Here is a 23,968-nt window from a genome sequence, read left to right on the forward strand (position 1 = left end):
ATAATAGGACATTTATCATGATTCAGGGACCAAGATCTTTAGATGTATCTTCATCTACCACAGCATGTTTTAAAAATGCCTCAACATGTAATAGCATTCCTAATCATTTTAATTTTTCAATATTCCTTTCAAACTCTTCTGAAATCACTTAAACAACATTTGAATTCATCTTGTGTTTCATTATCAAATAATGTATATCTTCCAAACAAACTCAACAAGCCCAACATAAAATAAAAGCTATTTAATAAACAGCTTTTCAAATGGGTGAAAAAATTCTCACAAATAATGAAAACAATCATGGCAGATGATTTGACAATATTATGAAATACACTTAAATCAGATTCCACTTGAACATGTTACAATTCTTGTATTTAAGAGCTGCACATCTCAAAAGTCTTTCTTCATGCATAGACATTGTTCCATAAATCTAAATATTTCTGCAGATCGATTTCTGGTCGGTCAAAGTAGAAATATCTAAAATGCTTTACAATTAGTAATAATATGGCCTCCTGTAGTCGCTGTATTGATCACGGTAATGTCTTGGAGGAGGGGGTCTAGGCCTATCTACGTATTGGGGATCTCTCCATCCTGAGTCCCTCCCTCCTCTGTATGGACCGGGATTTCTGTACCGTGGCCCTGAGTGGCCCCCACCACCACGATACGGGGGTCTATAGTCATCTCCAAAACCACCATTATCATGTCTCTCATAATCCTCTTCGTATTCATAGTCTCGATGCACTGGTGGTTTTTCTGGCATGCGAATGTCGTCGTGTTTACTTTGGTACCGACGTTCCACACTCACCGTTTCTATTTTTGATACATTGTGTTCCCCCTCCTTTTCCTCATCCGTTCCTATGATAAAAGTGTTATTTTCAGAATTACCCATTGAGATATTGGCAAGGTTAGATCTAACCTGGACTCGGTCAGGATTTTCTTTCACGACCGGTGGAGACACCAGATTACTGCCAGAAGCACCAGTAGTCTTCCTCTTCAGCTTCTCAAGAAACTCCCTGTGATCATCAGGTGCATTGTTGCCTGTTTTGTCCTTTGCTGCTGACCTCAATTTTCCATCTGTAGGTAAGGGAGGTTCCCCAGGGGGGTTAGGGAAGGAATTATCTTCAAGAGATTTGATTGGTGTTATTGGCACCTCTTTAAGACTAGACTTTCTGTTTCGTAGAATTCCCTTTGGTGGTGGTGGAAGTGGTGACACATCTGAAGATGGTTCCTCATCTGCAGGAGAGGGATCATCAGTCTGGTCCCAAGGACGATTCCAGGATCCTTCACCTTGGTTACCCCAATTCTGTTCTGGTTTACTGACAGGAGGAGTCCAGTTGTTCCCAGGAGGAGGCCCAGATGCCGGCTGGTTCCAAAGTGGGAGGGAGTGATCTGGGGGGCCAGGTGGTGGGTTCCATACTGTAGATGGTCTGTCTGAATTTGGAGCACTTGGTGGATTCCAGGTCGGAGAGACTCGATCACCCTGAGCACCTGGAAACCCTCCTCCAGAAGGGGCAGAAAAATTGGGCTGTGAAGGAAATGGTTGGGGAGGGGGGATAGGGGGTTGATGGTTCCATGATGCCTCTGGACTGGGTACCTGCTGAGGAATGAAATTAGGCTGAGGAGCCTGAAGAGGGGGTGGTCTGACCACACCCACAGATGAGGAAAGAATTGGAGGGGAAAGAATTGTAGGTGCTGGTACAGATGCTGGCTGTGGTGCTGATGACATGGGATTTATTTGAGAAAACATTGGTGGTGGTAAATGTTGGGGTGGGTTGGACTGTGGCACCCCTAGAGGAGGACCAACTGCCTGTTGTACCTCTTCTGGTTTCATTTGTGCCTTCCATTCAGCCCAGGAGTTAGGTGTCTGAGGAGCTGGAGGCTGGAGTGTAGGCTGAGGTTGTTTCATGGCTTCTCTGTTTTGTTGAAACTGGGATTTCACTGTGTTTGTAAGAAGAGAAAGATTCTGCAGGAAATTGGAATTAGAAGTGGACGTTTTAGGTGTTTTTGACAGAATCTGAGTAAGGAAATCGATCGGATTCTGGTGTGTTCTGGGAGGGGAGTCCTCCTTCTCATCTAGTACTGGGGTGGAACTTCCCTCATCTTTTGTGGGGGTTCCCTCCTCTTGTTGTAGCACCTTGATGACTGCTGGTTTGGGTGGGTTGTAGACAGGAGGATTGTCTACAGGTAGTGGCAGTTGAGATCGTGGGTCCATGCTCTGATGAAGATTTCCTGCAGGGACTGCATTATTGTGCTGAACACTGCCTGTCGGGAGTGAGGGTATCATTGTTGCAATCCGTGACTCTAGAGCATTTGGTCCAGCTGAAATGAAAAAAAAACAAAACAAATATGGCACCAATGCAAAGATCTTGTCACAAGGATTACAACTACTAAATACATAAACCCCCTCTCTCACTTATATAACAAAATGTGATATCAACTCATGTTTAAAGTTTTTCACAAACATAAGGATATTTACATTATTAATGGTTTTGCCTTTGATATCTTTACAATTGTAAGGAAAGTAACACAGATGTGGACAATGCACATATGACTCTTGATAAATATACTATGTCTATTTCAACAGCTGGGAATTCAGACCAAAATAAAAGTAAAATGTAGAAATAAGAAATAAATTTCACTTTTGAAAAGACATGAGGGTATGAACCGCAACTCTTCACGCCAGCATGCTTTTCATGAAAAATCAACATGCTCTATGAAGTATGCCAGCATGCTTTGCATGAAATATCAACTATGAAGTATGCCAGCATGAAACATTAAAATTCATACCTCCTGTATTTTCAAAAATTAAATTTATTTCTAAAATATATGCCCCTTTTCCCTAATCTGGGTATATAGCACTACAAACTCAAGAATTAAATCTGAAAGGTGAAAAAAAAAAAAGCCTTAATGAGTGCATTGTTATAACAACACATGCCTCTTGTTTCATTAATAGAAGGCAAAGAATACAAGAAATATTTGGCAATATTTTTTTTCAACATCATGTCTATCACATGAACAAGTATAAAGTCTGAAGTGTAAAGCATTCTTCAAATACCCATCACACAAGATATGCTTTACCTGATATAGTATTGCGTTGTGTGACAACACAATTGAATGAGACAGTTGAACAGTTTGAATGACACGTTTGATGTAATACAACAAGAGTTTTTATTGGCCGATTGCAGCCCGCCCACTTTCTCGAGCGGATTCAGGTGATTAGATAAGATGGATGGACTAGAAAATTACTAGCTGGAGAACTGTAGCTCTCTGAAAAAATATTGTGATGGAACAGAGAGCTACAGATCCACCTCTTATAAAAACTTCGATTTACGGGGCACAAAAAGTTGCGTACGGTTGTGGCCTGATATCAGTGTATTTTTGTGTTGCTGTCTCATAAATTCAATATATAAAAAAATTGTAACATATTTTGCTACTATACTTGTGTCCAAACATACCGTATTTTGCCGAATATAATACGCAGTGGTGTTTAATACGCACCCCCCACTTTGAGCCTAAAAGTTGGTGAAAAAACGCACTTCGGGTGTATAATACGCAGTAAAAATTTTGACCAAGCGGTAATCTTTATTTTATACTTAGTGTTAATTTTCACTTAATATTTTTGCAGAAATAATGAATTCTAAACAACGCACAATAATTTGCAAACTTTTTGAGATGAGGTCTACATCGCGGTAATCTTCAATGAGAATCTTCAGGGAAATATCAACCCTGACAAGCCTGTTCATTTCAGCAAAGCACGAGATTTTGTAGCATTAAAGTCTTAACTGACTCGATATTTCCTTTGTTGAAACTTAAAATCAATCAAATAGCCGATGTTATAAAAATAAAATTAAACAATTAAACTATCGCTTATTTTACTGTAATCAACACACCATGGTAGGTACAAAGATGCAAATTATCAACTCCTCGTTAACTACGATGACTATTAAAATGTGTGAAAAAAAAATTTGTTAGGTATTTCTTTACCTAACAAAAGCAGTGTACACAACAATGGCTTCGTAAAACACACGCTTTTACGCAAGAATAGTTATTTCAAAGATTCAAATTAGTATTTCATTAAAAATTAGGCCTATTCATAAAACTTACAGTAAACCAACTTTTAGCAAGTGACAAAATTATTTTCCAACAATTTTAGCACGTGACAAGGCATTATTGTGTACACATGCTTTCAATAATGGCGGCATGCGATGTAATGAATAGTCAGATCCAACGCAATTTGATTGGCTGTTTGTTTCATGATAATTGAATTATTTAGATATTGTAAGTATATATATCACATTTTCTGCAATTTTACGTTTCTGTAGTAATTTTCTTGAGGTCGAATTTTTTAGTTAATAAACAGGTGAACGTGAAAAGGCGTACAGTATCCGAAGCCTTGGTCTTTGAGGGAAATATTACACTACTTAATCGCCGAGTTTCATCTGGAAAAAAAGGTCAAAAACCTATTGTGGTATATAATACGCACCCCTTTCTGGCACAAAAATATTCTCTAAAAAAAGTGCGTATTATATTCGGCAAAATACAGTACCTTCAAATATTCATTAAAGCCATACACGACCGGAAAACTTAAAGCTTCAAATGATTTCGTATGTTAGGTAGCCGGTCAATTCGAACTCTGTTGCTATTGGTATCTATTCATTAAATTGGTTGTAAGTTATGTATTCGCTCTTCATTTATTATCAACACGAATAATTAATAGAAATTAAAAAATATAGTTTTTGTAAAGGTAAAATAAGCTCTTGATTAACGAAAATGCTATGTAAGCCCCTTTTGGTCCTTAACACTCTTGTGACAGAGATGGAGACCGGCCCAGACTAATGAAAGCCGCATTGCTGTGAGTTTAGCTATTTGAATAATTATCATTTAATGGAACTGGGATGATATATTATTTAAAATATTTAGCTAAAATATTTGTGGGGTATTAGTTCACATCTAGACGCTATTGTGCCAGTATGGAAATGAACCGGGGTTCGAACTGACTGGCTACCTAACCTGGCTATGTCAACAAACGAAATCATCAAAAGCTGCAAGTTTTGGGGTCATATGGGGCTTTACTAAATATTTTAAGGTATGTTTGGACACAAGTATAGTAGGAAAATATGTTAGGAATTTTTTGATATTAAAGGGACTGATTCACGATTTTACCCAAAATTTTGTTTTTCACTTTTAATGATCAAAATCTACTGTCTAATGTGTTTGAAAGATTTCACATGAAAATTAAGGTGATACATCATCACAGAAGCTCATTTTAGAGAGTTTATTATTTGTTTTGTAAACAAAGATTGCGGTATGCTATTGTTTACGAAATTTTCAAAAGAAATGGATATCTATCTAAGTATTATTATATCTTTCACATTTCAAGCATTTTTGGGGTGAAATGTGTCATCTAAAAGTTAAAATGTGTGACTATGCAAAATTAAGATGCATTATATTACAAAATCAATATTTCACTTGTTTGTTTGTTTACATAAAAAGACTCGAGTCTTTGTTTACATAACACATATTTAAGGCTAAAATATTACTTTTATTCTTGAATTCATCAGGTCAAAATTTTGGCTGTCAACATTAAATGAGCTTATATTTCTAATGTTTAACATCAAAAATGAAAAATATTTTTATCAAAAATCGTGAACCAGTCCCTTTAAATTTATGAGACAACAACACAAGAATACAACATTTTCTCTTTTTTCCTTTGAAGTTTGTTTCCATCTGGCCGTCATGTTTTCAAATGCCGACTACTCCCGTATAAGGGAATTTGGACGGACTTATACATATGGACTAATGAGAGTTCTGTTGCATTTCGCAATTGTATTACAAACAGATTCAATTGTGTCGTCACACAACGCAATACCATATCAGCCAAAGCGTTCTAATTCAAAGGTGAATTGCGATAAACCGAAAGTATGTCAGCATTCATCCACTTTGTACAAGATTTCGACTCCGACTGAAGCAATATCCCCCTCCTTCTGAAGCAGAAACCATTTTGTTTTGTACATGTAAAAACTTACCAATATATTTTTGTTTGGAGGACAGCTGTTCCTCAGGGTCGTACATTTCGCTTTCAGGGGGCTCCATTATATTACTAATGCTGCTATCCTGCTGGGCAGCTGAAGAAAGAATCACACAAATATTGATATGCATATTTTATTTCTTTTCATCTTGATCTTTAAATACTTACCACATAATTCTCAAGAGAGGTCATCATAACCTTGTTTTAGGAACACAATATTATTCCTTCATCCACACTAATAAGATGTGATTATTCTAAGCATTACAAATTACAATATACAATCTATAGTATTACATGTAATCTACAAGCAAATAAGGTAGTACATTTTCATAGGGCCAATGAAGGACAGGTATGTAAAAATAATAAAATTATCATCTAATACATGTATATTTGATGTTCTGCTCCAAAACTCTATGTACAACTTATAGGCGAGTCATATGAAGATTGTTATTTTTCTGGACATCGTAATGTAGTATTTTTTGAGCGAATTCACAATTCCTGTCATTACATTCAACTGATTCTATACCAAATTTGAAATATCTCTTCTGGACTTATTGTATTTTTCGAAAAAAAAAAGAAGGTTATTTTTCCCTCCACAATCAAATTTCTTGACATGATCAGTTCATCCTAACACTTGAACTTTTACTTTTAACCCTAAAACCTTCTCTCAGATTTGAAATAATTTCATCAAAACATGTTTTGAATGAAAATGCAAAATGGGGAAAAAATGGAAATGCATTGACACTGTATCTTGAGGTGGGTCCCAAAACGAGGATGTATTTGATTGATTGATTGTTTGGCTGTGGGTCCCAAATGAGTATATATTTGATTGACTGATTGTTTAGCTGTTTTCCGCCACACTCAACAATTTTTCAGTTATCTGGTGGCGCCCAGTTTTTATTGGTGGAAGAGAGAACCCAGATACAATGTATCTGGGAAGACACCCCCGACCTTCCGAAAGTAAACTGGGAAACTTTCTCACTTACGGCGCGAGCGGGAGTAAATAATTGATACGATGTCTACACTGTAGGACATAAAAACAGAAATCAACACATCAACTAAAACTGTACATACAAACAACATTGTTATGACAAATAGACCTACCATGGATGTTGCTAGGGGTAACGTTGTCCTCCTCATCCAGATCCATGTCCACAGCCTCTGTATTGTCGATCTCCTCCAGGGGTGGGGTGTTGCCAGGTGAAGGAGCATCATAGGAAGGGGAGGGCACTGGGCTGGGCAGAGACTTCATCAATTCCTCCAATTTCTTGCGCAGGTTGTTAATTCTGGTTCCAAAGTTCTTGTAGGCCTGAATCATATTTTTAAAAAATGGAAGCCGGAAATTAACTCTGAACTTATCAGGTGTTCAAATTTAAAATAATGAACATTTTGTGCAGTTACCATTCAACCGCACTCCCTTCACATGCTTCCATAAAAATTGAAAATGGTGCAGATCTACTTAGCCCATTCCTTTAAATTCTTGGAGCTAGTGGTTAGGTGGTTTTGGTTATCAAACAGATATCCATGGTAACACATAATAACTCCCACTGTACCCAAGGAATGTCCCAGATACTTACATCACATAAATCTATTTAGCTATGACTTATAGTACTAAATAGAGTAGGATTCTCATTCCTAGGGTAGATTGACTTTAGTCATAGCAAACGGAAATCCAATTTCAGTCAGAAACACTTGTCTCTCTGGATCACCCCTGAGGGAGTACCCTCAGAGTCTATTTCTATGCCCCCCTCCCCCCTTCAAAGAAGGGCATCATTAGTTATGTAGACACTTAGAGGGGTAATACGGAAATATATGAGGTCCTTGAAAAAAATACATCGAGGCTTAAGCTGAGCTCAACATTTTTTTTTTTCTCCAAGGACCCCAAATATTTCTAAATTACTCCTCTAAGTGTCTACATAACAAATTTATCTTGTTGATGATTTTACGTATATACATCAATTAAAGGCATGTATAGTGACATTAATCATTCTTGATGCTTTTCTAATGTACAACAATGATAAATGACTGCAATGTATGTATTCTTAAGATACTTTATTAAACATACAACGATGAAAAATGTGGCTGCAACATTTAAACCATCAACAACAGGATAAAAACAAGTTTTCTAACAAACTGTAAATTAAACAAGAGTACCGCAAACGGTACATAATGCGCCCGTGAAATGCTTACATAGGGTGTTTTTCTTGTGCTATAATTTGTATAACTTTGCTTCAGGTAGTATCAGCCATCATGAGGCTGTGACAAACTTTCATATGAACAAAGGGTCTTAGCTTAAAAATCGAGATTTCCTCAAAATGGACCAAGTTCAACATTGAACCTGTAATTTTTTCAAAAATGGAAGAAAATCAAAATCCTTCCCCAGATGCACATCTTCAATACCCATACAAACACTCCACAAAATAAGATGGTCCTCACTTGAAAACTGTGGGAGGAGTTGGGTGGACAAATTATGTACCCTCCATAGAATATTAATTTCCAAATAGACTAAGTTCAACAACCTGTAATTTTCTCAAAAATTGTAGAAAATCAAAATCCATCCCACATGCACATCTTCAGTACCTATACAAACACTCCACAAAATAAGAAGGTCCTCACTTGAAAACTGTGGGAAGAGTAGCGTGGACAAATTATGTACCCTCCATATAATAATTATTTCCAAATAAAGGGGCAAAACTCCTGGAAAAAAGGTTGAAATGGATCAAAATTGCAGTATGATCTAGAGTGACCCACAAAGAAGCTACACAGCAAGTTTCAGCATGATATGTAAAGGGAAATGAAATTATAAAGAGAAAACCCCGAATGGACGGACGTACAGACATCGTTGTACCATAATATGTCCCGTCTAAAGACGGGCGTATAAAAATGAATTTATTTGTTTTCGTATAACTATGACGTCATAATATGCGCTGACTCTAGTGACCTAGTATATTTATTCTCATGTCACAGTAGACATATGTGGTTAGTAATCCATGTGGCATATTGACAATATTAGGTTAGTAAAAGGTACATCATTGTATTGGTTTAAGCTATTGAAATTCCCAGATCTTTATCAGAGGCAGGATAAATTGCTTTGCACCTGTCAGTCTGTCAGTCGTTGGTATCACATCTTGTCCGCTCAATATCTTGAGAACCATTCACTTGATCATATTGACATTTCTTATGTGGGTTGGTTACTGATTTTCATGTTCAAAGGTCAAGGGTCAATCCACTCTGGGACATAGGAAGATGCTGTTCGCTCAATATCTTGAAAACCCTTTCCTTGACAGACATTAAACTTGGTACATTGGCATATTGTGAGGAGTAGATGACCCTTATTGATTTTGAAGTCACATGGTTAAAGGGGCATATATGTTATAAACATTTCTTGTTTTCATATTTTCCTTTTACAATATTTTTAGGGTCACTGTATAGTGAAGACTTGCAATAGCTCCGTCAAACTTACATTCACACTTATATTAGCCCTACAGGGCTTTCAAAAGTAGCCGGTAGCCGGCGGATTTCCGCCGCCTACAGTAACATTAGGTGCCGGCTACTTTAGTGACAAAAATGTATGTCCAATGAAAAAAACTTTTATAAAACTTTAAACATCTTCCAAACTTTAGTAGACTCAGAAATCGCGGCCGTTAGGATGTAAAAACGTGTTTACTTGCGCTAAATTTAGTTCAGGTAAATACCGGCACCTGATTGGTTGTCTGTTGGTGTAGAAAATAATACGTCAATTGCAATAGTCGGAAAGCCTCGGATTTACCCAATTCGTGAAAACACGGACGAGAAGTTCCGAAAGATAACAACAAGTCCTGAACGTAAAAATCAATGATGATGACGGAATGAAGAGAACAAATACCCTGTTCAGTTTCGGCTTTAAAAAGGCCAGAAGTGAAAGTGACACAAGTATAATATCAATCAACAATTTTAAAGCGAAAACAGAATTTAATCAGGAAAAATTTCAGACTTGCTATTCTTTTTAATTTGCAAATGCCCATGTGGTATTAAATAAAAACGAAAGTAGATTTTTTCAGCACAAATTCGCTATGTTACCAACAAATCTGTAGCTGTTAACTTGAATTTGTGGAAAAATAAAATTATAGGTCATTTAAATGTTACTTATTAATTTGTAATAAAGATTGTTTGGGTTTTATTTAAAAAATATTGGGGTGAGCAAAAGCAAAAGGTCCCAATGGGTTTCATGTCAGTCTTGGAGAAAAATATTACTCCCAGTGTAAGTTAACAGACTTTAAGGGACCAAATGAAAATAGAAATATAGAGTTGTGTTAATTGGTGAAGAATATTCTTAAAATATTGGAAGTGCAACTCTTATTTGCAATTCAATAAAAAATAATGATTAAATACATGTAAACTTTTTTTTATAACATACAATGTATCCGTTAAATAAGGAAACGAAAGCTGACAATACAGGTAATTAGAACAACTATAAATATAATATATATTGATGCTTTATTATATAAAACTGGTGTTGGTTGTAATCTATATTCTTCTTACATTTTACTTTAAACTGCTTATACTCTTGGGTGGCAGAGATTCAAGCAAAGACACTTAAAAATTGATTGATACAGCATTGCAAAAAATAATTACATGTAGTTATCTTGATGCACTTTATTTTTCATTTTGCATCAAAATTAGTACTTTGCAATGTTGAATTTTTTTAAAGTTTTTGCATGAACAGAAAATTTCACATATGAAACAATAAATTCATGGCAAAAGTAAAAATTTCAGGCAAAAGAATGACAATTTCAAAGCTGCATTTAAGTGCCAGGAAACCGCCAGAATGCAGGATTTTGCGTCATTTACCCCAGAGCTTCTGGGGGCCTTGAGTGGCCCCCAGACCCCCGGCCGTAAGGGCGCCGAGCATAGCTCAGCGTGTGATACGGCTGCGCCATTCACATTGGATCGCCTTCTACTTTTTCATTTCAGCCTCCTACTTTTAAATTTGTTGAAAGCCCTGGCCCTATAAGACTTCCATTACCCCCATCGGACTTGCATAAGCCTCATCATACTTACATTAGCCACAATCCTAGCCTCTCTGTACTGTTCATCATAAAACACTTCACTCTGCTCCAGGAGCTCAATCATCACCTTCTCCTCCAGAATCTGCTGTTCTGCACAGGTTACATAATTCTCCAGCTTGGAACAGGAATCCTCGAACTGCTGACTGAACTGTTTTCCATGGGCTCTGTCTGTTTACAGAAAAAGGATATTTATAGATACAAAATTCATATGGTTATTTTCTTAAGTAAGAGGCCTACAGGCCATATTGCTGACCACATTCTTGTAGAGATAACCTATCAGACTCCTCGTTACACACATACCATAATACCATTGTGTTACTTGTAGAAATAACCAATCAGGCTTCCTGTTACATACATACCATTGTGTTACTTGTAGAGATAACCTATCAGACTCCCCATTACACACATACCATTGTGTTACTTATAGAGATAACCGATCAGGCTCCCTGTTACATACATACCATTGTGTTACTTATAGAGATAACCAATCAGACTCCCTGTTACATACATACCATTGTGTTACTTATAGAGATAACCAATCAGACTCCCTGTTACATACATACCATTGTGTTACTAAATCACCTCCATACATAATATACAATTCTATGAAATGTCAGGTTTTGAAATTTTGAAATATTTAACAAATGTTTGAAACTATAGTCATAGTATGAAAGGTAATTGACTTAATATAGGAAATATGACCGTCCCAGGTTATTGTGTGGTGAAGCATACTGTGCTTGCGAGATCTGGTTTTGCACAAGACTCAAGGTGGGCACACATGTATTTCCTGATATTAAATCAATGGCCTTTTTATAACACATTTTTCAAATACTACCAGTTCTTAATCCTAGAAGCACACATTTGTTTTCATTTTCAATAGCAGATAAAATATCAATCTCCAATATTATTCATAAACAGATGTGATGTCTAAATTGAGTTCAAGAAGTCAAGGGATTTTTACCATGCCGGCAATCAATCTTATCAAAACCAGATCTTTGATCCACTCCAATATTCTGATGTCACTAATACAAAGACCTGAAGACGACCTATATAGGGCTATGTCAGCACGCACTTTGGTGGTCTAAGGTCATCCAATCAAATGCTTCTACAAGAACCAGTCAAACCTATTCTTACATATTGGATTCAGCATTTACAGTTCCAAGGAAGACATTATAAGAAACATTTTGGGATTTACTATCACTTATTCCTACCGCCAACGATTTTGCCTGTGATGATTTGATTGGTTTATCTAAAGTTCATTCTGATGTGACCCTATATGGGATGTCTTCAGATCATTGCATTAGTGATATCAGAATATCGGTGCTGATCAAAGTCTGATTTTTATCAGATTGGCAGGCAATAAGACTGGCTACTCTCTATAGAAAACTATATCAAAATATACCATAATTGATAACATCAAACTTTATCCAGCAATGTAGCCATTTTGAAACTCTGAATTCTTTAAAACAATAAGACCATCTCCAAAGACCATGATAAGGGGCACCTGTGCAATGTATGGCAATTTAACACAGCCATTTGGACAAAGAAGTAAATTTTTCTTAATATAAATCAGAGGCTATGATGGCCATTTTGGATGTTTTGTTCTAAAAGATAACACATTTTGAAACTCCAGAAACAAGCTAGGTGACCTGATCTGCTGCCTTTCTGGAGAAGAGAATTTTTTCTCTGTCATTCAAACAAAAAACTAACACTCCTGCTGGATGCAGTAATATGAGCACTGCAAGAACATTTTTGCAAAATTTAGTGACCTGTGATAAAACAATTATGGAAAAGAAATTGAGACTGTCAAGTGTTTCTACCAGACAGATGATGTATTCTGAACAGAAAACCTTTACCTCAGGTGAGTTGACACCCACCCCCCCTTTTTTGGTGTTTCTTCATGGTGGTTTTTATTCAACTTGTTTATAGCTTACTTTTGAGCTGTAACATGAATTTGATCTTTATTTCTGCTGATGAGTATCTTGTAGCTTACCTTTCAGCAGAGTCACTGCCTCCACACTCGAGGTGTCCAGCTTGAAGCTTGAGAACTGTAGCTCACCTTTGAGCTGAGTTACTGCCTCCACACTCAAGGCGTCCAGCTTGAGACCTGTTTACTGTAGCTTACCTTTGAGCTGTGTGACTGCCTCCACACTCAAGGTGTCCAGCTTGAGACCTATTTATTGTAGCTTACCTTTGAGCTGTGTGACTGCCTCCACACTCGAGGCATCCAGCTTCAGGCTTGAGATCTGTTTGAATTTGAGTTCCACATCTCCTTCCAGTCTTTTGTAGCAGTTGATTTTGTCAATCAGCATCTGGGGCTTTAAAATAGGACAAAGAATTATCAAACTGCTGTGCACAATATACATGTAATTATCTGGGGCTTAAATAGGACAATGAATTATCAAACTTCTGTGCATAGTCGACATGTAATTAACCTATAATGAACACAAAAAATAAGTTAACAAAATAAAGAACTGCAGGTATACACATATATAATAAAGGCTCTATCTGGTCCTAAAAAGTGACGGCATTGTTGTTTAAATCAAAATTGGAAGATGAATCCATAGAAAAATCAATTAATTCTCAATTTGACCAAAATGACCTAGATTTAGAATCATGACATAGAAAAGATGACACTTTCTTCATTTTTTAAATATTCTAACAAAAAATATGATGTCATAATAGAATGACTCAAAAACATAACATTTCACAACATAAATGTACTTCATATAACAACAAGAGGCCCATGGACCTAGAATCGCTCTTCTGATACATTGTAGAACAGGCAAAAATTCTCACTAACCAAGATTTATCAATTAACAAGGTTTTAACGCACCGTGACCTACTTTTGGTCAACACACTAAAGACTCAAGATGCATCAACTGACAAGTCAAATAGTATTCAAATATAGCCGTCAAATTCCAAAAGAAGGCCACAGTGACCTACTTCTTGATCAACACACTCCAAACACTCAAGATGCATCAACTGACAAAGTTTGATAACTGAAGTCAAATAGTATCTGAAATATTCAGATATAAATGGCAAATTCCAAAAGTTGATCAAAGTGACCTACTTTTTGGTCGACACACTCTGAGGACCTAAGACCCATCAACTGACAAAGTTTGATGATTGTAAGTCAAATAGTATCTGAAATATTCAAATATAGCCGTCAAAATCCAAAAATAGGTCACAGTGACCTACTTTTTTGTCAACACACTCTGAAGACTCAACATGCATCAACTAACAAAGTTTGATAATTGTAAGTCAAATAGTATCTGAAATATTAAAATATAGCCATCAAATTCCAAAAGTAGGTCATGGTGACCTACTTTTTGGTCAACAAACTATGAAGACTCAAGATGCATCAACTGACAAAGTTTGATGATCCTAGCTTTCATAGTATCCAAAATATGTATCTAAAATTAAAAATGTGAAATTTGAATGTCTGCAAAAAATTAGCATAAAATGTCCGTCAATTTTTTCCCCTCCGTATTTAAAAATAAATATGCTTAAAAAGTAAAGAATGTTGTTAATTACAAACTTGAATGGACTAGAGTTCATTATAAAATCAAAAATATTTTGCCACACATAAATTGTTAAAATTATTTTGGTATGTGAATGTTCAAAATATGAGAAAAATTGACAGAATTAACTCCTGTGAAAAGTGGTACCCAACTTCTCGGGTACTTTATTTCAACTTATATAAGAAAACATGGGACGAAAAAGATGGAACAAAATGTATGTACTTTTACTTAATTTTTATAAAAAAAATTGCAAACTATTTATGAAAACAAATTATACAAAACTAAATTCAAAGTAAACAGTTTTTGTGACTTTCGTTCTGTCAAACATATTGACGTTAGCCCTAATGTACATATGTACATAGAGATGTACTGCAAAACAATTTGCTTTGATTATTTTTCTGGAATTAAGCATTAAAAGTCCTAATCTAATTGTGGAACAGATTTTATCTTCTTTAAACAAAATATCTGACTTAAGAAATTACATTGATATTTGGTCTAACATCATTCTGTCAAACTCTACTCGGCACAATGTGACATTAGCACACTTCTTTACCAAACCATTGTAAGAGTTGTGGTTCTTTGTTATTATTACAACTCTCCCTGCAAGGGGCGTTGTAATGGGATTTTCCAATTGAATGGCAGGTCGAGTGAATGAGGTATCCAGATTTACGTAAAACTTCAAGCGATAGACTTTCTGTCAAAATTGCTGACGTTAGTAACATGTAACATTAGCATAAGAAATCGTTTTATTTGTACTAAATCGTATGTCAAACTACCGGTTTATGAATTCAAAGACTATTTTATTGCAATAAAAACTCAATCATGGGAAACTATTTATATTCTATCATGATTTACATCACTGCGAAAAAGTTCCGCAAGGTTTTGTTCCGTCAAACAATTTCATTAGCATAAAAAAAGTTCCGTCAAGAACTGACATTAGCATTGACAGAAAATAAAAGATTCTAGGTCATTATTAAAGCACAACAAACATTGGTCTTGATGTAATGTATATAGATTACATTTAAACCTTTCATTAACAGAGCCATGTAGTTAAATAATTTCATAACTTATATAGTAAACAGAAGATTTTTTAATTGCTAATGTCATTTTCCGTCAAGTGTTCCGTCATAAAAATGTGACGTTAGCAACCGTTTTTAAAAAAATGAAATTAAAACTGAAGGAATACTTTTATAATTTTATTTTTTACATTTTCTTGATCCTGAGTGTTAATATTTTTAATTACCACAAAAAATTACCACAGTTTGGCACTTTGAAAAGACATTCCCAATGGGAATCAATACAAGCCTTTTTCATGGAACATGTCAAAATTCAAAAAGTAGGTCACTGTGACCTACGTTTTTTTATAAATATGTTTCGAGGCCTCGAGACACATCAACTTACAAGGTTTGATGATTCTAAACCCTTCGGTATCTGAAATAACAACCTAAAATGTATTCATAAATGATTAGCCATTAAATTCAGAAAGTAGGTCATGGTGACATACTTTTCACATGATGCACTTCAAGGTCCCATGATCCATCAACTGACAACTTTTAATGATTATAGGCTCAAAAGTGTCCAACATATGCATCAAAATCCATTTAATAATAATTACCTGCGAGATTCAAAAAGTAGGTCACCATGACCTACTTTTGAGGCAACATATTAGGTCCTAAGATGCATCAACTGACAAAATTTGATGACCCTAGTCCTTATACTAAGCAAAATATCAAAGTACTTCTCAACATTCTGCATTCCGGACTCTGTGTAAACTGGCCAATTTCTTTGGAACCACACACAGCCGGTTTAGACAGATTATACTGTATATCTAAAAGTATCTAAAAGTAAACTTTTGGGAATTTCATCTAAATAATTCAAGTTGAAAAAAAACATACATGAACTGGAAGTGTTTGACAATAGACTACAGCAGGGCACCGCCTGAAGCGGTGATACTAACACTTTCATGTGTTGAGTAAACACGGACGAGATCAACATGCTTGTTATTTAATCCAACGTCTCTGAGATGCCCGAAGTATGCTTGCAGTACGTTGACATCACTGAGATGACCTTGGCCTTAGTGATTTATTTGATCCACGTTTACTTTTTCAATTGATTGATTGAATGAATATTGTGTAACATCCCTCTCGAGAATATTTCACTAATATGGAAACGTCACCACTGCCGGTGAAGGGCTGCAAAATTTAGGCCTATGCTCGGCGCATTTGGCCATTGAGCAGGGAGGGATCTTTATTGAGCCACACCTGGTGTGACACGGGACCTCAGTTTTTGCGGTCTCATACGAAGGGCCGCCCCATTTAGTCGCCTCTTACGACAAGCAAGGGGTACTGAGGATCTATTCTAACCTAGATCCCCACGCAAATATTTTTTCAATACTTTCATAATCATTCTGTATGTAGCGAGTATTTCCCCTTAATTTCGTTACCAGGGGCATGACCCTTCATTTGTACAAACTTGAAAGCCCTTCACGTGAGCTAAAAACAAAATTTGGAGAAAAAATCATGAATCAGTCCATATAAGCAAAATGCATAAATTACATGTACATGTACGTTAGAAAGAAAATAACTATCTAATGCTGATTTAACAGTAACAAACATCCATTTTACCAGCTCCGCTTATGCATTAAGGGTCGCAAATAACAAACGAGAAGATAGTCATTCCCAAATTCCAACACTCTCACATAAAATATCCTGTTAGTGCAAACTTTAAAAATGGTCGACCGAAGTGCCAAGTTCTGGACTTTCAAAACCTTGAACTCTCAAAATTTTATTGTGGTCCCATGGACTTAAAGAGTTTTTAAGAGTCACCTGTGGTTATTTTTATCTTCACACTTGAAAATTAGATATGGTACCAGAAAAATCTTCAGATTTACATAACATTCGGAAACAGAGCATTATTTAAAATAGGATATAGGATCCAAAGTTTGTATTTTTTATATACCTTGAATTCTGCTAGTATCTTCTCCTCATCTTTGACCACTGTTGTTGGTTTGTATGTTGGTGTGGGAGTGGCTGGGGTGGATCCTGCTGGTGTGGCGGGACTTACAGCCGTATTAGTGACAGGGGTAGGTGCTGGGGATTCTGTAAAAATTCCATTCTAATGAGAAACATAAACAATCATTTATTCTGACCTCCAATAATATAGGTATACAATACGTTACTATATTCTGGGATTCTGTCTAACTCAGTACAAGTTATCAGATGATATTACTATGGCTGTTATGAAATATCTCATGGTGTTCAAAATGTTGAATATTCATTTCACTTTAAGTGTAGTACAAATAGATGTATCTAATATCTGTAAATGGAACAATGCATTATCAAATGAGCCGTTCCTATCAAAAAAGACCCTTATCTTATCCAACAATGTTTCAGAAAACGTCATAATGAAAAACATGACGTCATTTTTTGCATACTTGTAAAGAAAAAGGTCATGATTACCAATCACGAGTTGGTTATTATCTTTGATTGACTGTAATATTTTAATGACAATCAATATTGCTCTAATATTTTGAGAGAAGTTCTCTATAGTTCACATTTTAGCACTAATATACTTAAAGGGGCATGGACATGATTTGAGCTGAAAATTTTCAAATCTTATTTTTCCATTTCTAATGTTTGAAATGCTTAACTAAAGTATTTCTAATGGTCTGCAAAAATTTGAATATCAATTGCTGAGGTCCATGGGAGATACAGAGCTCACAATTCTTTATTATGTAAACAAGGCTCGTGCCCTGTTTTAAACATGCTATTTTCTATTAAGGAATCTAGATGTAAACAAAAACATGGCATGAGCCTTGTTTACATAACAAAGAATTGTTAGTGCTGTATCTCACTTGTAACACAACAACTGATATTCAAATTTTGGTTGACCATTAGAAATATGTTAATTAAGCACTGTAAACAATAAGGCCAATTCAACTTAATTAGTAAATTATCATCCAGGGTCACCAAAAAGTATGGGGCCAGTGGGAGGATTTTATTTTTTAAATTTTATTTTCTAAGAAAAATATTAATGACAAACGAGTTCTTGTCAACAGAAGTGATTCATTTAATGCCAGATGGATATCAATTTATGCTTATTTCACAGACGAATTCCAGGTTAAGCTTAATTTCAAACACAGACAGATACCAAACTTCTTCAAGATATCAAAAACATTAATCCCATCTTTTCATTTACTTCCGTAAGAACGTAAGAAATTAAGAAGACCATAGAGCTATATTTTCTTCACGTGGTTTTTAATGTTGCTATACCGGAAATATAAACAAGGAGTGTAAATACCGAAGTTGGACATGAAAATTTCCCAGAAATCGCAAGTTTCGCAAAATAAAAAATTCCAGGTGGTCCGATTTTTGAGGGGCGGGCGGGGATGATAATTTATCAATGAAGTTGAATTGGCCTAATGTACAAGGTCTGAAAAATGTCAAGTAAAAGCTGTGAGAGGAGTTGTTTACACAAAGTAGGTACCATGCTTAAAAATGACAAAGTTCAACTACACCATGTACACTAGACCAGTCAGGCTACTTCAAATGATTTTTACTAGACCTGACCTTATATCCACTACCCCTGACCAACTTTCCAGAAAAAAATGATAATTTTCCTTATTCAAATACTTGATTCAAATGGAAAATGTTAAGTTTGAACTAAAACGTATTTAACTGTCTCAAAAAATCTTTAGTCTCGTCATTCAATTTGATGCTTTTATTTTCAAACACTTCTACCCGGCACAAAAATCCTTTAGTCCATTTAGAATAAAATGACCCAAACCTTCTTTTTTTTTTGAATTTCTATTTCATAAGTTCTGCTTTGTTTCTTCCTAAAGTTTTCCCTTTTTTTCTTAATTTATTAAAACTAAAAATACAGATTATCTCATCACGCGGTTCAAACTCTTTACATTTATTTTTTTAATCAAGAATAAAATATCTTACTGTGTAAAGTAAAGTTTCTTGTTTATTTTTTTACCACGACCAGTCGGACTCATCTTCGCTAGCCAAGGGTTTACGATCCGCTCTGCTTCTCTACAAACCCTTGGCAGATTTAGTGCGATTTTCGTAGCCTCAACTTTCAGCATATGATTGGACGCAGGGAAAGTCCACTGCTCAATCAGAGAACGTGTTACGTTAGATCACGTGCAAAACAAAGGAATTTAAATACCTACAATTGTCACTCGGCCGTGTATCAAATACATATCCAAACCAATGATGCCACGTGCGCAGTTCAGACTCGTATCTGCGTAAAGAAGTGCATTTTCATTTACTACAGTACCGTACCATAAGTTTAATATCAAACATCTCTTGTAATTCGTTGTTTTATGTTCTATCTATCCCAGATTTAGACATTTGCATCAGCTATTTTCCTCAATTTGGAATTCACTTATATACACGTGGGGTTATTTTTAGACGTAGACTCAACGACTACATATATTTCATGGGTTCACATGTTTATTTTCTAAATAATATTCTCACTGACTTCTTTTTCAAGTATGCAATTAAGAGATAGTTAAATTTATCATTGATATTTTGAATGATTTGCATACCACATTGCATTACTCTCTGAGCGCAGCCATTTCTAAACAACTTTTAAACTGTAGCTGAAACACGCATTTTCATTGGATAAGAATGATGAAATCCAAACTGGGTTGTTTTCTCCATCCACTAGAAGCTATGAAAATCGCACTAAATCTGCCGAGCGGATCATAAACCCTTGGCTAGCGAAGATGAGTCGAACTAGTAAATCGACATTTTATCCGACCGGACCTATCATTTAGTAGACTCGGTCAGTTGGACGTACATTAGTGTCAAACCCTGATGTACATGTAATTTTTTCAAAGAATGTCCAATCACTTCTAAAAAGACACATGCACATCTTCAATGCTTCCATAACAGCTATCTAAGGTCTGAATTATGTCAAATAAATGCTGTAAAAAGAGTGAATTACAAAAATAGGTATCATCTATTCAAGACATGCTTAAAAAATGACAAATAATTCAACTACATGTACAGTTTTCAAAATAAGTCTGATCACTTTCAAAAAGACACATGCACATCTTCAATGTGTCCATAACAACTGTACAAAGTTTGAGGAATGTCAAGTTAGAGGTGTGAGAGGAGTTGATTACACAAAGTAGGTATCTTATTACAGGGACGCCCGCCCGTCATTCACCATTCTATAAGCCATTTGCACATTGTGAAACCCGACCAACTTGATATGCAGTTGTCTTTTTTTGTTCTTTTTCCAATGATTTTCTATCAGTCAGACAAACTCTGGTTCAGTCCTACAACAGCTGCAGGTTCAAAGTAACAGATCTCCTGTGTAGGTCAAACCACTTTGGCATTCACTAATCTACATTTCAAATTAAAATCTAAATTACCTTGCACCATCATTACTGTGACAAATAATGTGAGATATTGCCAGACATCTTAATTGTTACTTAATGAGATCTGGTGATCTTTGAATTTAGATAAAAGGATCATCTTTAAGTCATAGAAACTCTCTAAGTGAAATATCAACCAATACAATTTCTTTCTCTTCAGTAGAGTTACACTCCTCAAGATATGACCTGGTGACCTTCTTCTTTGACCTATTCACCACAAAAACAATATAGGGACTCTATCTACACATAAAAACAATGTCTACACCTTTATAAATAATTGATAATAAAATCCCTCGGAAATGCAAACAGTTTACCTTTTGTTAACATTTCCACCAACTCATTTAGAAACGCCTTCTGAAAGATGTTTCTTTCTCCCCATATTTTCAATATCCTTGTTAGATTTGGCTGAATAGTTTTGTCACTGAAATGTAAATACCATAAAATACACCATATTAACATTTTTGCCTTCAGTATCTTTACAAACTGTAATTTCTTCAGTCTGCGGATGAGAACAATGTGCATAAGAACCTTGATATAAAATATAGTATGTCTATCTTAATGACTGGGAAAGTAAAATGCAAATATAAAAAAGATGCCCATGGGCCACAATGCTCACCTGAGTCACCTATGTAATCGCATGTATAATTTTGATCCCTATTGTGGCCCCAACCGGGTGCCATGATTTTTACAAACTTGAATCTGCACTATGTCTGGAAGCGTTCATGCAAATGTAAACTTCTCTGACCTAATCGTTCTTAAGAAGAGAGTTTTTAAATATTTTCTCTATACATTTGTATGTAAAACTTTGATTCCTTACTGTGGTGCAACCCTTCCCCCAGGGGCATGATTTTAACAAACTTGAATCTGCACTATGTCAGGAAGCTTTCATGTAAATTTCTGCTCCCCTGGCCCAGTGGTTCTTGAAATGACCCCACCCTATTTTTGCATTTTTGTGATTATCTCCCCTTTTAAGAGGGCATGGCGCTTCATTTGAGCAAAATTTAAAGCCCTCACCCAAGGATGCTTTTTGACAAGTTTGGTTGAAATTGGCCTAGTGGTTCTGGAGAAGAAGTTGAAAATGTAAAAAGTTTTCAGACAGACAGACGATGGACCACAGGTGATCAGAAAAGCTCACTTGAGCTTTCAGCTCAGGTGAGCTAAAAATAAATTTCAGTTTTGAAAATACATGAGGATATGAACTACCGAGAACATCCTACAGCTTCTGCCAGCACTGTCCTAAAGCTCTCAATGTAAACACCAGCTTTCTTTCTTTTTCCATTCTGACAGACATCATTACACAGGTTGAATAACACCAGTTTATGTTTTGAGGATGCTGGAAAATAAATTTTCTTCTATCACGTTGTAGCTTAGTAAAAACAAACTCCCACTAAACAGTGTCATTTATTTCACATTAATACAGATGACTCCCAATGACTCCTTACACAGAGATCATAATTTGCTCATTGATTAGATAAGTCCATCACCATTAAAGGACACATCGCATGTTTTTAAACTTTTTAATTTTTTCAGCAAAATTAATTCATTTCATGCCTAAAACTACTTTACATGTGTTTTAAAAGAAACAGTTTGCGTAGTTTTCGAGTTTGAAAGCGATGAAATTCAAATCTTGCGATATGCATATTTTCTTCGATATTTTACGCGCCATAATCTGTGACGTCATATGCGACCTCGAGCGAGAAGATTTGAAAACAGTTGTTAGCCATTTCATTAACAGATTAGATTTAATTGACAAACAAACAATTATCACATTAACGGCTTGTAAATAACACTGCATTGGGGTGTTTTGTGCCGTTTAAGGGTGTACTTGCTGTTAGTAGAGATTATTTGGACTGTGTTTATTTCAATTTTCGAAGGAAGGTATGAGGGACAAGACGTGAATATTTTTTGTCGGCACAACGACTTTGCCATAAAAAACCCAGTAGAATTTGTCCCTGTACTTTTTTAAACAAGCACTTGGACAAAGACGTAGATAAACTGAGAGAAAATGGTTCTATCAAAGCTATCCACTGTTACATATAGGCCTACGGCTTATGCTTTCCGTTCTGCTCTCAAATTCAATACACACACGCACCAACTGACCTTCACCTTGTAACACCATAGAGGCAGAACTTCGCTAGCAGTGTCTACCAACTGGTAGTTTTAAAAAAGAAATTTGAAGATAAAAGATAATTGAACTTTCAATTATAAATAATAAAATATGATATTTCCCAACTTTGAATTGAATTATAATGCTTTCATTTTTTTTTTAAGGAACACGTACGTGTTTACAACAACGTACAGCACGCCGCGCTCCCACTTCCTAAGTAACAACGTGTAGATAACAAAAAAATAATGATTAATAAAATTGCTTGAATAAAATAATCTAAAAGTATTGGGATTTTCACCATAAATTTGATAATTTTTATTATTATTTTTTCTCTCGAAATGCACCCGTGATAGTAGGCCTAGTTGTCAATGATACATAATCGTATCATAATTTAGATCTAACTTTTCCAAAATAAATTTAATAATAATTGAACTGTTTATTTTCAAAAAGCAACAACGCTAATTACAGTTCTTTACAGAAATGACATTACCATATTGTGTTTAGACAGTGATCCCATGTAAACATTATTTACTCGCAGATTTCATACTCGCTTTCCTCGCTACATTTGGGTCGCTATTTGTATGCACTGGTGGCTAAAAGATATAAGACTCGGGAAATTTGTTAACATCGAAATAAATGTTATCCATGGTAAATTTATTAGGCCCCTAAAACTCGAGTTTTTAAAAATATCTAACACTACTTTTACAACAAGTTGATCGACGAAGGTCGCATATGACGTCACTGTACCACGTGACTACCTATCTAATTAACTAGGCTTTTTGAAATCGGGGCTTAGATTTAAGTCCGTATTGTGGCTAATTATCGCAATACTTCAGCGAACGAACTATTACAATTAATTTCTATAAGCATAAG

At 35.6% G+C, this 23,968-nt stretch overlaps 1 protein-coding gene across 1 annotated transcript in view; it reads right to left on the reverse strand.

The window, feature by feature from the left end:
- Positions 1-226: 226 nt before the first annotated feature.
- The window catches only part of LOC125650523 (regulation of nuclear pre-mRNA domain-containing protein 2-like), a 28,997-nt gene continuing 5,255 nt past the window's right edge, over positions 227-23,968 (reverse strand). Inside the window, exons 2-9 of the mRNA XM_048878896.2 lie at positions 22,192-22,321; positions 21,303-21,409; positions 17,556-17,695; positions 13,265-13,391; positions 11,066-11,241; positions 7,130-7,334; positions 6,024-6,122; positions 227-2,316 (exon numbers count right to left, since the gene is read on the reverse strand). Of these exons, the coding sequence (XP_048734853.2) occupies positions 491-2,316; positions 6,024-6,122; positions 7,130-7,334; positions 11,066-11,241; positions 13,265-13,391; positions 17,556-17,695; positions 21,303-21,409; positions 22,192-22,321 (2,810 nt within the window). The 3' untranslated portion in view covers positions 227-490. The remainder of the gene's footprint in view (positions 2,317-6,023; positions 6,123-7,129; positions 7,335-11,065; positions 11,242-13,264; positions 13,392-17,555; positions 17,696-21,302; positions 21,410-22,191; positions 22,322-23,968) is intronic.

Source organism: Ostrea edulis, chromosome 5, assembly GCF_947568905.1.
Source record: "Ostrea edulis chromosome 5, xbOstEdul1.1, whole genome shotgun sequence".
In the NCBI taxonomy this organism is placed as follows: domain Eukaryota; kingdom Metazoa; phylum Mollusca; class Bivalvia; order Ostreida; family Ostreidae; genus Ostrea; species Ostrea edulis.